Raw genomic sequence first — 16,804 nt, 5'->3', positions numbered from 1 at the left:
CTAAATTGAGGTATTTTATATTTATTTCGCAGCATACATAAGGAAAAAATATGTGCATTAAATTTCGTGATGTCATCATACTGCTAGAATTAATTTCAGGATTATGCCAGAGAAAATTTCTTGAAATTTGGAAATATTATTTACTAATGATAAATAAATTTAAAGGGAAGAAGCAACATTAAATGATATGAATAACATAAAAATAAAGATAATTGCTTAAAAATTGAATTAGAATAATGAACGATATTTTAGCGAATATAGTTATATTACATGGTTAGCCTAGATGACTGATTACTATTTTTTTATTTTATTGCAAAATGACAAGGTATTTATTAAAAAGAAAAGGAAAAAAAAAAAGATTTTGTGGTAAAATCCTAGTATACGGTACGGCCTACGCACGATTTTGAAAATTGTCGCCAAGAACAAAATGACTCGTTTACCGCTCATCATCATGTCGCCAAATCCCGCTGTACCATACATGGAGATTATTCTAACCAAAGACCGTCTATGTAAAGAAGAAAAGGTTCCATACACGTAAATGCTATTATGCGGCTAGAAAGTGGAGGGAAAATTTGCCAAGGGATTTGGCGACGGAACCTGGTGGCCAGAATTTCCCTCTCCGCGATGTGTACAGGAAATTGAGAAACACGTGTTAAGAAGAAACGTTCTTTGACAAAAAAAGAAAACTACGAAAATCCATTTTTAAATTATTGCGAAAAATCCAAGAAGAAACGTTTTATCAAAGAAAGTTTTTTCTTGGATTTTTCGCAATAATTTTAAAAACGGATTTTCGTAGTTTTTTTCCCCCCCTCAAAATAACTAATCCATGAATTAATTTACTTGTGCAAAAAGATATTTTCTTTTCCTTTAGATTATTAGAGTTTAAAGAAATTTTAAACGATATTCATTTTATGAATTCTTGATAACGTGACCTTCGAACTTCGACACCGGTTTCGAGCTTTGGCGACATATATATCGCGCACGCACACCTGTTTCCCTCTATGATGGAACGGAGCCACGTCTGTTGCAGAGAGGTTTTCTTTCTTTACAATACATATTTTTTGATTCTAACCTTCATGGTACCGTATACTAGGATTAAACCCATTTTGTTTTATACGAGAACAGGTACTTTTTTTAGTTCATGCACTGCACATGCGATTCTTGAGGTTACTGGAAACCAAAAGCTGCGGGAAACTTGATTTGCCTTTCTAAAAGACAATCAAATTGGAGCTGCGAAAATTCGCTCTATGCCAGCTGCCCGAATGACACTCACGTGATACACAATTCGCTAAAAAAGTGATTTCTTTCGACGTCGGCACAAAACTCGCCTTTTTTGGCAGGATCGTTGTATGAAATTCCCTGACTTTTCCAGATTTTGACTAAAACACTTAAATTCCCTGACTTTTCTCTGAATTTTTTGGTCAATTTCCGAATTCCCTGACTTTGGCAACCCTGTAATTTCTAAGTTGAGAATGCTCCTCATCTTAATGTGAAAATTTCTAACGCTAAACTGATAATTAAAGGTGCGAAGCTGTAAAAATTTGAGTTCCTCACGGATTGCAACATTACGCACATACCATGGTGCACCAATGATTTGGTGGAGAACAGAGTTCTGCACTGTTTATAATTTTCTTCTACATGATTTACAAGAATAGGACCAGACTAGACAGGCATAACAAAGCATGGGATGCAAAGTGGGTTTATAAATGAGTAACTTGTTATCTATAGAAAGAACGCTGTTTTGAGCAACTGAAGGGAAGAGTTTAGCTTTATGCACTCAAAAGTTCTGGATAATAGCTTGAATCTGTGGGTAACATGTGAGAGACTTTGTGAGGATTACCCTATGATAAGTGACTTGCTTAAGCCTAGGGCTAAGTGTTACTATAAAATTTAAGATTTTTCCACTATTTTTCTTCTTTGTGAACATGACTGCCACAGTTGTATGCAGTAACCACGTTATGTGATAGGTACGCATAATAGTATAACGGTTTAGTAACGCTTGATCATTGTGCATTATTCTTAGGAATAATTCCACAGAAATATCCATAAAGGCTTGATGGTATTTTCCTAGAACTTTGGACTCTCCACTTTTACTTTACTATGACTATGGACACATTTAGTGATTCAAACAAGAAGCCATATTATTGTTAAAAGTAATTCCCCCCATAAATAATTGTAGCATTCCTATTCAAGGTGACTAAGCAACAATAACCTACCCTGTCCATAAAACTATTCGTGACAATGAATAAAGCTACGTCTGCCGATCCTACCCTAAGATTCTTCCACTGAACAGGCATCATTCTGCATGGATTTCTAGGATGGAAGCCTGCTCCGTGGCGTACAGTACATACAGTATTTTTTCCCTCCTTTCCGCATGCGCTCGTGGTGTAATTGGAAGCATACTCAATGCGTAATTGAGAGGTCCAGGGTTTGAGTCCTGGAGAGGGCATTGCACATTTTTTATGTCTCCTGCTTCGGGGGAGGGGGAACCCTAACGACCAACAGTGACTGATTCCAGCAACATTTGAAGGTCATGGAGGCCTGGGATGTATATATGACACCTAACAAATATTGGAACGTCACAGGAGAATGTTCACAGAATAAAAACTCCACAAAAAACAACAAGTGAAAATTTTTACCTTAACATGAGGTTAACTAATAAGTAACACAAAATACACTATTTCTGAGCTCGTAAAATTGCGACTACCAGCTCTGCAAAAATAAATTATTAATAAAGATCAATGAATCTGAATCTATTTGAATTTAATCTGACAAAGTTAATGCCATTCTGGTTTTGAATAATGCTTTACTCTCACGGGAGAATATTATTACTTATAATCTATCTGCATTTGAGAAGATTTCATGATTGTGCATTTATATATATATTTTTAAAACTCATATTAAAAGAAAATTGAAATGCTATCAGCAAGGTTATATGGAAGAAATTATTTCTATTTTCATGCAGGTGCTAAACTATCTTCTAGACCTAGTTAACAGGATAACTCCTCACTTTTCTTAATGATTGAGAGCAAGTAAAGAAGGATTATCTTCAAAAATGTTTTTAAGCAATTTCTAATAATAGTGATAATAAATATATGAGATCATTATAGAACAACAAAATGCCAATCCAGGAGAACTTTCTGATAAGTGTTTTATGATTACAAAAAAATTACAACAGGATCAATTTCCAAATGTTCAAACTATTCAAATTTCTATTAGATCAGGAATTGATTGTATTTTCAAATCCTTACAAAACTGCCTATAGCATCACATTCTGGAACCAATTCAATATCTATTACACAAGATATTGCTGCATTTTTTATTCTTCTGACATCAATTGTTATGTTATATCCTTCCTTCACGTTCGTATGGGGTTCATAGATTTAGAGTGAATAATGACGACACGTGATGAAGTATCGAAACACACTTTATTTAGCCAATATTAATCAGGATAGCTCCAATAACACTTTTTACAGTCGTCGAAGATCTACTAAAAATATGCTGGAACAATCAGCGACACAGCCTTCATACTGTCAGGCAATAAAAATGGAGACAGCTTCCTGCAAAGCACCAGAGTACAGCTTCCGACTCTGCTCGGTCGTTCTCGGAACTCCACGTACTCTCGAGACTCTCCACGCTACAACTCGCAATGCACTTGACGACACACAGATCACGGCTCTCGACTCTTTGGTTCAGTCGTTCCCGGAGCTCAACACGCTCTCTCGACGATGCACTAAGAGACTCCTTCGGTGAACTCGATGACCCACTCGGAACTCACTGCCCGGCTGTCAACTTGATCGCCTCTGCAGCGATTGACTCGCTAGACGAGACACACTCTCGATGAGAGACACATACTAACTGACTGCGGACCAGCAGGGTTTATATAGCTTTTAGCTTGTGTTCGGGAACATTCTGGGCTAAACCGGTAAGAATTCGTTCCAGAAGGTTCTCCATCCGTCCATGGCATATCGCCAATTTTGTCGCCAAATGTGGCAACCCTGCCTTCCCTTGCCATTTTATGGCAACTCTAAAACTGCTTTGCGGGGAAGCCATCTTATCATACATTTCGTAACAATATACTTGAAGAAAAGGTTGCTTCATTTACAATTTCATGTAATAAAGATCGTGAAATGCTTTGAAATTGCAATCACAAATCACATACCATAAATCGCCTATTAAACTTTTTCATCAATGCAGAGCACTAATTCTTAGGTGATCCACAATGGGTGTCCACTGTACTCCTAATTGTGGACATTTTCTCTTCCTTCATTAAACATCCTAACTCACTTTCACACCATACCTTCACTCATCAAGTTCTCTTTGTAAGTTTCACTTATCTGATGATAAATTTCAGAAGGTCAAACATTTCTCCCATTAAAAACTTCAAAAAAGCTCTAATTTCACATTTAGTGAGCTAATCTATTGGTTTAAACATCACTACCAATAAACAATGACATCAAACATTAACATAAACACACAAAATAGATAGGCTAATTCATTGAGTTGAACAATGTAAATATGCATGCACAGCTAATGTGTTGTCAGATGCATATGAGATCTGCGCAAACGGTACTTGCTTTCTGAATTGGTTTTCTAAATGCCCGTACATACTTAAGGCTTATCAAAGGTTGGTGCAAAACACCTTGCTACCTGGTTCAATCTCTGCAGGTCAGAAATTCTCCATCCACCACAGGTCAAATAGTAAACTCCCTGAACATTGGGGCCCACCAGCGTCCGAGCGGTAAAGTCGCTGAACACTTGTAGTTCGGTCCGAGGTTCGAATCCCGCGAACGGGCTGGCTGCATGGTTGTTTTCGTGGTTTTCCCCATGTGTAACGTATTTACAAGCCAGTTTCCCTTAGAAAGTCCTCCACAAAGGCATCCCTTCCCTTAGGCAGATAGCCCTAGTGTGCTTTGCTAAAATTAAATACACCACACCCTGAACATTGGTAGCTTAATCTGGGTTCGATTACAAGTGAACAAATTGGCTGCATGTGCATTACTGCAGTTTTCCCCATCTGCAACATGTATATGAGTAAGTATTCTTTCTCCATGAAGGCATCCCTGCATTCTAAAGTTCTCTGCTATAAATAAATAAATCTAAACTTAAGTTCTGCTGCCAGGCGCCACCCTAAAATCGAAAAATTTCACCACCTTTAAAATTTGCATCCTAATGGCTTCCCTAAATTCTAAAGATTTGGCCATTCCTTAAATTTGTTGCTTGGTGCTTCTCTAAATTCTAGAAATTTTGCCATCTCACTTGCCCTCAGCTTATCTGAATAACAAATCAGTTACTATTACTTTCAAACATCACTAAATGTAATCTCTTGGCCAATGAGTATCATTTACAAAATATATTTTGTAGCATATAGAAAGAAATTTCTAATAAATTTTCTTCTTGGCAACACACTCATCACTTCATAGCACAGTTGGCTGAAGTGTGTAATTATCGCTAAGCAATAATGTCGACGTAAAATGTTACTACACTCCTTAAGCTGCCACACTTGATAGTCATACCATGAGCAAAAAGGCTGCTACTGAACCAAATTATTGATCATAGAGGCTTATGTTAATAAGTACTAAAATGAAATCAAGAATCAGTACTCACCACATGTTTTATTATGAAAAAATATTGAATGCGCATGTGTGAAGCATTAAGCATAGAAAAAAAAAAAAAAAAAAAAAAAAAAAAAGTAAAGAAAAAGAAAAAAGTGCTGGTGGTGGGGAGGTCTGGATTTTGGATCATTTCAGATATTCTATGTTCGGATTTCAGACTTTGTACTGTCCTTTACTTCTTGAATCACTTGGGAACAGAGGCTTGTGAAATACCATTCTGACGCTTTAGGAAGCCACAAAATAGTGCAGCAACATCAAATATCACAATTACAATTAATCTGCCTTATGTATGTGATACAGCAACTGCTTTATATTGTCATGTATTTCTACATGAAACAACATCATTTGAATGCTTTTAAAAATATTGATCATTCCAGGTTGACTTAGTGAACTTACATTATTAAAATAAAATCACATTTTTGAAATACAGTGGAAACTCAGATCATGGCCTCATTTCATGAACAAATAAATTATCAGAATACACACAAAGCAAACAACAACAACAACAACACACACACACACACACACACACACAAAAAGACCGCTTTTGGATAATGAACAGTGCTTGAAGTTTTAAACACTTAAATTGGCAATATATATGACTTTTGAAGGTGTTTTGTGTTAACGTATGCCACGTAATTGACACTCGGCCTCCTGAAAATATTTTAACATTTTCCATTGCTTATCTCCGATTAACTAAGCCTAGAAGTAAATGACTTAAAAGATCATGGCTTCAGCTTGGAAGATATTATGACCAGGTTGGGTTGCAGGCACAGAATTTTGAGCACTTTGACAACTACACCATCTTTATTTTTTGCAGGGGGAAGGATTTGTTTTATTATCAATGATATTGTATCTTTATACAAAATAATGGGCTAGGAAGTTCACAATCAAGATGTGGAGAATTAACCCCTTCAAGATGGGCGTCCCATCCACGCATCGCTAGAGATTGCATTCAGAGGACGGGTGATGCGTACACGCATTTTAAACTGGAACGTTTTTCTGAAGGCCACTAGATAGCATTCTATGTCCATTACTTTTGAAATGAACACAGTTTTAAGTTCATGACCTTGAGTTTGATATATTCTGCTTGACTTTGGTATTTTACTCATCAGCTCTTGCGAGGGTGGGGGGAAGAGAAAGCATAAACAGAGGCAAGCTCTTTAAATTGCTGCATGCTAATGAAAATATTCGTGTGTCTGATTTATATCCAATTCCTTTTTTTATTCCTTTACTATGTACGGTCTTTTAGGGTTAGTATGTGGAGTATTATTACGTTTCGCATTGCCCTTCAGATATATTTCCGTTTCTTCTCTTTTTATTTTGTAAAGCCTCACCTCCAGTCTATTATGGTGGAAAGGCGCTATTTATCAGAGAAAGAATACCCTCTTATGATCGATGAAACATTTATTAACGCAGATGAAAGTGATGATTCATTTTCTAAAGAGTTAGAAAGTGATACTTCTCCGTGCTTCGAGATTTACCACAGTCTTCATTTTAAATTTTGTTACTTCTCACTGTAAATAGTCTTTATTGTGTTGTTTTATTAATTTAAAACTTTATTGATAGATTTTATCAATTAAAACTTTGGAATAATTTGAATAGCGCTTCCAAAAATTATTTTACAAATTAAGCAATTTTTTATGTATATTTTCATGTAAAATAAAGAAAAAAACATTATTAGGTGCTAATTTTAACATATATAAGAGCTCAAGTAATAATCTAAAATGATACAAAAAATTATGATGTTAGAAGCGAACCTTTTTTTTTTTCTGATTTTTTTATAAAATTAGGCTTTGCAATGCAAAACCTCCGTCCTGTACGGTGACTGTCTTCGATTTCCTTCCATCCCGCACGAGCGTCTCAAACAAAGGTGCGCCGTCGCGAAAAGGCTAAACTAGAGGATCATAAAAATGAGCTCATCAAGAAAGAATTACAACTTTAGAAGTGGCTATGAAAGGCAGTTGTGGAAGAAATAGCTTTTGATGAGAAAGAAAGAAGAATAACCCTTGTTCTCTAAATCATAAAATCTGTGCAAAATGGGGTAAAATGAAAATATTTTATATAACAATATCATTTCGATAAAACATAGCAAGCTACAGCATGAGCATTTTTAATGATGATGCCATGTCTCACCTTAAACATTTTAAAATGTAGGAAACAACAACAACAAAAAATCACACTGCACAAATTTTGAGTGAAAGAGGTCCAGCAAAGCTCAAACAGAGTAGAGTGGGGCTTAGAGACAAAGAAAAGATAAAAGTAGATGCCGCTTAGAGTTTTTTGATGTTTTTATGGAAGAAAATTTCATATCCAAACAATATCTTTCTCATGATTTTCACTGATGCTGTATTCTTCATACACTTGCTTTGAAAAGGTACAGTAAAATTAAATTAATTTTTCACTACTTTAGAAGTTTGATACTGTGTTTATGCTTTTTTATATTTAATGATTTCTATTAATTTGTTCACAAAGTGCTTTTGTAAAAATTAAAAGGCAATCACATTGGTAAACAAATGGATTAATTTCTTTAAATAAATAAATGAAGTGGGAATTTGCATGTATAATTAAAAACTTATTATTCTGTAACATCTCCAGATAACCAAACAGTTGCAAAAGGCTACCTGGAGATTGTACTTATAGTTCCATTAAGCAGAACTCTTTTCCTGCACAAACAGGGTTAACCTACAATAATACTTCTTGCTTTTACAGCAGGCTTCTGTAATTTTGTTACAATAAAAGTCTGAGGTAGATTTTAATACATACATTAAATTTTATATGAAAGAAAAGTGACCTTGATTTCTTAATTTTCTTCATATAATTTTATTAGAACTAGAATTTAATCATGTACATTTTCAGCTGAAATTTTTAACCTCTCATCTCTTCTTATTACATTTAATAATTAACCTAGTTTTATTAAACAAAATTTTAGGTTAGATGACTGCATAATACACATTTTAGTTATAGTTAAATTAATTATGCATTTCAAAATTGTAAAAAACAGAAGTAGATTATTACCAGTATGATTGCATCGACTACAATGAGTTGATTTCTTAAGTGGTTTTGAATCATATCCAGGAAAAAGGTCAGATTCGCTTAACTGTTTCCAATCTTTAAACCTAGATGTTAAGAAAAGGTTATATACATATCATGAATATATTATCGCTGCTAATAAAAAGTCTTTAATAAACTTGAACACAGAAGTAGTTGATAATAAATAATAATACATCATAAAGTATAATATAGTATAATGGTAATCCTGTATATAGTGGTGGGAGACTATAAAAAATTATCATTTTAAAGTTTAAACTGGAAAAAATAAATGCAGTCAATGGACAAATGTTTTTGCCAAGAACATTTATTGCTCCTCATACTGCACAGTTCACAATAATTTTCAGATTGGCATAAGGCTGCATTCACTAACATCTTACCAATTCTTCAGCTTGCTCTTCTATAGTATGAGAAGCCGTCCTTTTATAACTGTGAATTTACATATACTAACTAATATTGTGACTATTAAATTTATCATTCAGAACTCATGTTCACACTCACTTGTTAAAACTGGGACATTCTACATCACATTTAAAAGAAACATAAGATTTCATAATTTGATATTCTCAGAAGCCCCTTAGGATTTGTAAAAAGTCTAAATTTTTCTTCCAAGTTCATCATTCCTATTCCACCAAAGGTTAAAAGAGGATTATCTGGTTATGTTTTGCAATCCAACACTTTGACCCATTGTGGAATTTCAGTATCTTTTCTTGCTTAAAGGAAGCTTCTCCTTCTGGACTGTCATAATATTTTAATGGGTTGATATGATTTCTTTGTCAATGTCATTAACCCATTTTCTAGTGAAACTCTTTAAAATCTCCAACATTTTTTTTTTTTTTCTGCACCCATTTTCCGAAAACTCTTCTCACCCTGCTTTTTTAAGGCTTCTAAATGTCTTCAATGTCTAATGCAACTTCAGACTATTACATACTTATGATCATATAAACACTACTTAATAAATTCTGATGTTAATATAATGAATAATGTTTCTTATCATACTGCTTTATGAAAACTGATGGCTGCTAAGATAACCTTCTGCTGCCATTTGTTTGCATGCAACACAGCTAATTTGTAAAGTTTCTTTGTTCCCCTGTGTATAAAATTTATTTCTACATGATTATTTAATATACAATTTTGGAATATTTACACCCTATTCTTGCCTCTACACACACACACAAGATAAAGGATAAAACTTTATTACTGATCATTATAATGAATTTACACATTTACAATATTTTAAATGTGAAGAAATACTTTTTGCAAATACCCAATTTATCTGGGAAACCAGAGTTAAATGAAGAGTCAGTTGAAACCTCTTCTAAATCAACATCTGAGTACTCATACAACAAATTGTCCTATGTACCATCCAGAGTTTCCATGTTCTTTAGCATACGCAATCACATGTAGTTTATATGACATGTTATAGCAACGATGATGTTGTTTTTGAGCCATACCTTGCCAAGAAATTTAAGAAAATTGAACAGTAGAAATTTCACACACTTAAAAGCCATTCACAAAAATTGGAATGTTTAATGAACCCAGCTGTGATCATCGATGACATCGCATGTGCTTTCACTGAACTCAATGTAACTGTAATATCCCTACACTCCGCAAGGAAACAAGAAAAAAAAAAAAAAAAAAAAAAAAAAAAAGCATAACTCTGAATAGAGGAAATTTCCAGAAATGAAATATCGACGTATAAGACCTGTTTGTTCTTCAGACCTATTTTCTAGGAAAAAAGTGCATCTTATATGTGGGCAAATATGGTACATACAATTACTAACATACAATGAAATATACACACAATAATATATTTAAATACAATGAAATATATATACAATTACTAGCATGTAATACATAAAACTTAAAAATCATATAAATATCCATAATATGTTCAGAGTTTGTTTAGCATTTTAAAATTTTTTCTTCTGCCCATAAGATTTATAAAATGTTTAGGTGATGCATTACACCCATGGGGCAAAAAGAGCATTATATATAAATAAAGAAAACAGGTTAGTCAGAGCTTAAAATCTCCTATTTCTGTTTATCCAATGCACTGCATTTAATGATGTGAATGTAATGCTAAAAAACTGACACACTGTTAACAACCATGAATGGATTATTTAGATTATGGCGAAGCACTGAAGAGCTATTTGCTTAATGTCTTCATAGAGGTCTTTCTAAGAAAATTGGCTCCCATTTACTGTACACATGGCGAAAAACAAATCAAAACATGAAACGATACGCAAAGAAATATCTGCATGCTTTAATGATAAATGGAACAATCAAAAAAGATTAAAATCGACGTAAAGATAAATAGAATAATGAAATCTGAACAGAATAAGAAATCATCAAACATTAATGATGCTAAGGAATAAAAGGCAGAATGAGAAGGTAATTAGTTCTTCAACACTTTTGTAAATATGAAATACTTTTAATATATAACACATCAAAATATGTATGCAGTTGTAGAAAATAAGCACTCAAAATTTATCAAGTAGCGAGCAGTTGAACATAAGCAAATATACACATATATGAAATATATAAAATCAAACATACCGAATTAAAATACAGGGACCAGAAAATTTCAAACCAAGGCTAAAAGAACGGGGGTAGAGGAAAAGGACATATAAGAGAAATTAATACAGAAAAGGGGGAGAAACACAGCAGACTTATTTTTATTTACTTCATGCTTTTAAGTATCTATTATTATTAGACAAAAAAGGCTATTAGTCTCAAAACATGTTTATGCCTTGATTCACTTTAAATACTGTCCACTGTAAATAAACTGTTTCACTTCTACTGCCATGTGGTAAAATGCAAAAGTTTTTGTCTGTTACTGAACAAACTAAGCTCTTTAAAAGCAATAGAAGCAGTTCTTAAGAATGTTATTTTCATACTTTCTCATCTGACTGATTAAAATAAAAATATATTTAATTCATGATACACCTAATTTAAAACATTAAACATCTTTTTTTGGAATTACACTATATATTTTTTCATTTTACAAATAAATATATAGAAGATATATAATGTTCTCAAGTTAGTCTAAATACTTAATCATCTACTATTCTATAAAATGTTTTGCTATTTTACCTGGGCAATCTCAATTGATAGTCTCTACAGATAAATCACATAAACAATTGACAGCTTAATACATTTCAGAAAACCTGCCAAAAATTGTCCACTTTTGTAATTACAAAATTTGAAAGAAAATTATGTTTTAGATGAATTATCCAGGGAAAAAAAAAAGTCATTTATACATAAAAAAATACAGTTACCTCTATAACATGGCCTTTTTACATACAGGTAAGCATGAACAGTAAGTTTATTTTACATAAAATACCCCTGTAATATTGGCCTCTTTTTTAATACTAGTAGGTAGTAAATAATATTTTACATTTACATAGTTTTACATTTTGTATTTATTACATATTTGGTAGTTTTAGCTTTAACTTAATATTTCATCTCAGTATGGTCTTAAAAGAAGGAACAAACAAAAATTGAAACATGAAGATTACAATGATATAAATAAAAGCTATTTCATATGCTTTTAATAATAAAATTATAAAAGTTTATTAATTTGTAATAAAACTTCACTAAGCATTATGTGTAGCAAGTACAACATAACGTATCTGTAAGAAAGCAGATGTTTCACTATGAATAAGAAAAACCCTACAAATTTGTTCTTGAAGTCAGCTAATGCCATCCAGAAGCAAGAAAAGCAAACTACAATAAATATTATACAATAGACAAAAACTAAAACTTGAATGAGATCCCAGTATCTATGAAAAACTAGAACTTTGGAAATGAGATGCTGAGTACCTATCAAAAACTAAAACTTTGGTAATGAGATGCCCATACCACATACAGACAAAACTGTTACACAGTTAAATTTTAGAAGAGCCCTTTATGAAAACTGTTAAAATATGACTCCTTTCATGTTTTTTATAAACACTTTCTATGCATTTAATTAAAAAAATTTTTAAAAACTATTTTAGGCTTTAGTTTTAACTTTGCATTGCCATCCTGGACTAATAAAATTTATTTTCCATCTTACATCAATTACATTTTATAATACAAACATAAAATGAGTATTTTTATTGCATTTTTATTCACATTTGATATTACCTTTGAAGAATATCAGTATCTTGAAGTTCAAAAAGTAATTTCACAGCAGCATCTTTGCCAATTCCAGGAACACCTTTAAAATAGTCACATCCTAAAAGCAAAGCCAGGGCAACTAACTTCCTCTGATTCAAATGTAATTTGTTTCTGCTAGAATTTAATCTGTACAGGTTTACATGGGAATCCTTTGGGGGAAAATAAAGGTAAAATGTTAAACTAAATATCATATGAATTCAAGAAGAAAACAAACTTCATTTATAAAATTTAAAAATTTCTCTATTTCTTAAGTCTGAACCATAGAAAATTTCAAAAACAAAAGTCAAAAGGATAGGAAGAAGCCAGCTAATATATAGTTCGATTTTTTTTGTCATGTTTAATGCAAAAACACAACAGTCAAAAGAAAGAGATAGGAAACAGATATTAAAATATATATAGAGAAGTAGAAACAGATTTTGATATAATATTAATAGTTGCATATGCATGTAAAATAAAACTTTGCATACATGCATTACACTTTGTATGTATGCATGATCTAACAAGCTTTTGTTATGAATTTTATATCTAAATAAATATTTTACATTAAGAAATACTGTGTTCAAATATTTGAGGACAAACTCAGTCATTTGGAAAAAATTTATAGTAGTCATTTCATAAAATTTCTGAACCTTTTTTTTTTTTTTTTTTTTTTCTTCCAGCTAAGCCAAGAAAGGATGCTAGGTATTAAAAAAATGCAGATTAATTAAAGATTTTAACACAACTTTTTTTTTTAAATTTCAACAAAACAATATTCTTTTAAATTAGATGATAATACTCAAAGAAAAATATTTTGCTCTAGTAAACAGCAGGCAAAGATTGTGAGTCATTTAGCTTACAGTTCTGAAAAACTATCTGTTTTGTTCAGTTGGAAGTCTGAAAATAATTCTACAACTAGCAGAAAACAAACATGAACTTCAATCTATCTCACTGACTAATTACGAATTCTTTTCCCTTCAATATTTAGAAAATGAAAAGGTTCATTATTTATTTATTTGTTTTACTAAACATTTTTTTTTCAATATAAGTTTTAAGCATTTCGATTTGTGTTAATACTTTCTCTTTAATACTATAGACAGGCGTAATTTCTTGTTCAGTTACATTGTTCAAATACTGTAATTGCCACAATCAAAATTGTTTAATTTTCAAAAGCCTTTTTATCAGTACTATCAGTAGTGATATTTCCCAGATTTAAAACCAAACTATAGATTTTGCCATTCGTTTATTGATTAATGATTGGGGTATTGTCACTGCAATGGAAAACTGTTACATCATCTTCACTTCTTTACATTTCTTCACAAACTCTATTAATTTAAAATTTTGCCTTTTGCTATAATATCTAAAAACCATCAAATTCACAATCATCATCATCCCCCTGAAATATAGCAGTTGGTCACAATTTATGTTAAATGCACTTTTCAAAATATTTGCAAACCATGTTCTCCAATGAATTTGCAATACTCTATACGGCCCATTTTGCATTAAAATTTTTCCAAAATTCTTTAATGGTCTTGTTGCTGTTCAGAAAATTTAGAATAGATTTTAAAAAGGTTACTTGGTATCTGCATTTCATCACATCCAACACTGATATCCAATAGCTGAATGATGAAAGTACAATTTAGTAGAAAAAATAAAACAGACACATTATCTTTTACTAAAACTTTTATGTGAAGTATGAGATGAACAGCCACCTATAATTAAAGACAATTTTCCCATCATCCAGTAAACTAACCAATTTCAAATGCTGCCAAACCTTGGGTATGAAATGATTTTTGAACCTATCATTCATCAATACTTGTCATCCATACTCTTTTATTTGACCAACAAATGAACCAAAGGTCATGTATTTTGTCTAATTCCAAAAAGTTTACATTTGTGTGTTCTTGCAGCTTTAGCACTTGTCAGAATCTTAGAAATGGTAGCCTACAAAAATAATAAGCTGGATCATATTAGAAAGAAGAATGCTGTTTACTATGTTAACTGAACTTAAATTTTTTGGAATATAACTCTTTCTCTCTTCTCCACTGCTTTTTCAATAACAACAACAAAAGTAAGAGCAACATTCCATTTCAAGCAAGTATGTCTTGGGGCTTCATTTATTATTTAGGTTAGATAGAAAAATGCTAACTAAACTACACAGAACTAGTCAATGGTCGAAAGTGTGGTCATAACTAACATCCAATAAAACATGAATCAAATGCACGATCATTGACCACAATGCGATTGATTCTCTAGCCAGCAGATGTTTAAAAGAAATGCACAGGAATCTCATATAATTGAGAGGGGATTGCTTTTATGGCACACTTGTTTTTTTTTTTTTTTGAATATTTCATTTCTCATTCTTCGTAAAGGAAAAATAATTTTTGATGAAAAAAGTGCCGGTGGTTCAGAACTTTGGATATTGGAGGTTCAGATTTTGAACATTGTATTATACATACAAGCAGAGTTTTCTTAAAGTCCGCATCCCCAAAAACATACAAAATTCCTAAAATAAAAATCATCTTACATTTGGATCAATACTGAAATCTCGAAATACAACATTTGCACCATACAAGAAAGCATCATTATCTTCAGTTATCACACCATCAACAACCTAAAAAGACAAACACATAATATTATAAGTATTATATTACAAAATTAATATATGAGAAAACAAAATAAATGGATTATAACATTCTAATATCAACAGACAGAATTATAGGTTTAGTTGATTATGAGAAAGCACACTAAGGATTCTGGCTAGTGGCGAATGCTTATGCGGAGAACTTCCTGGGAATGCTTATGCGGAGAACTTCCTTTGGAAAACTGGCTCACATGCACATCACACATGGGGAAAACCATGAAAACAGCCACGCAGATAGCCTGTTTGCTTGGATCAAACCCAGGTCAGAACTAGCAGTGTTTAGCGATTTTATTGCTTGGCCACAAGTGGGCCTGCGGGGAGGAAGGGAGAAAGTTAGTCCACTAACCTCTCTCTTAAAATGCAACGAATGTTTCCACTGAAATCAATGCTAAAACATTTGATTTGGCCAGCACATGGTCTCCCACAAATTCTATGTTAAGACATGGAAATGGCAAAATAGCAAAGAGCTTTGAGTAAACTATAATCTTCCGCTTGATCAGTCATTAATAAAACTTAATTTTTTTATAAATTTTATGGCTTAATAATTACTATATCATTTATAGCTGCTACCTTATTTATTTAAAAAGTAATGTGTAATGATAGTGTTATGTATTAACAGTTCTTAATAAATTTATGAATGTTAATACTTCTGAATTAATTCTTAATACATTCTTCTTATTTAAACTCACATTTCATTTGAATATAGTAAAGCTCTTAATAAGATAGCAAAAAGAATTGTATTGCTAAAAGGCAGGTGATGTTCGTTCCCACGAGGCTACCCACTTGGGCGTCATTCAAACAAACCATCAGTAAAACCGAACAGAACTAAATTAAGTTTTTCAAACAGAAATTAAGTTAAAACAAATTCATCTTTAAGTTAAAAACTAACAATATCAAAATTAAGTAAATTTCAGCTCCAGTCAATTTTTAAATAACCAAATTAACAAAACTAATCAGTTACTAAAATTAATAATAATCAAATTATGTAACAGTTACAAAACAAATCGGGAATAGTTGGGTATTAATTTACAGTGCTTAATGAACTTATGAATGTTAATATTTGTGAATTAATTCTTAATATATTCTTATTTAAGCTAATTTTTCATTTGAATGTGGTAAAGCTCTTAATAAAATAGTGAAAAGAATTGTACTGCTAAAAAGCGGGTGATGTTCGCTCTCATGAGGCTACCCACTTGAGGTCAATCAAACAAGCCACCATAAAAACCAAACAGAAGTAAATTATGTTAAAATTAATTCATGTTAGTTAAAAATTAAAATCGTAATAGATCGTACATTAAAAATTAACAATATTAAAATTAAGTAAGCTCCAATTAATTTTTAATTAACCAGTTTA

General features: G+C 32.1%; 1 protein-coding gene across 5 annotated transcripts in view; it reads right to left on the bottom strand.

Moving 5' to 3' along the window:
* Positions 1 to 16,804, bottom strand: part of Gen (XPG-like endonuclease) — a 92,071-nt gene that overhangs the window by 44,863 nt on the left and 30,404 nt on the right. For all 5 annotated transcript variants that reach the window (XM_035368619.2, XM_035368622.2, XM_035368618.1 and 2 more), the window contains 3 exons: positions 15,334 to 15,420; positions 12,798 to 12,979; positions 8,634 to 8,734 (listed from right to left, as the gene is read on the bottom strand). In XM_035368619.2, the coding sequence (XP_035224510.1) occupies positions 8,634 to 8,734; positions 12,798 to 12,979; positions 15,334 to 15,420 (370 nt within the window). The remainder of the gene's footprint in view (positions 1 to 8,633; positions 8,735 to 12,797; positions 12,980 to 15,333; positions 15,421 to 16,804) is intronic.

This window comes from Stegodyphus dumicola, chromosome 3 (assembly GCF_044657685.1).
Source record: "Stegodyphus dumicola isolate Sdum_Otavi_A_Nest chromosome 3, ASM4465768v1".
NCBI classification, from domain to species: Eukaryota; Metazoa; Arthropoda; class Arachnida; order Araneae; family Eresidae; genus Stegodyphus; species Stegodyphus dumicola.
The sequence above is the reverse complement of the archived record's forward strand: the minus strand, read 5'-3'. Positions and strand labels throughout refer to the sequence as shown.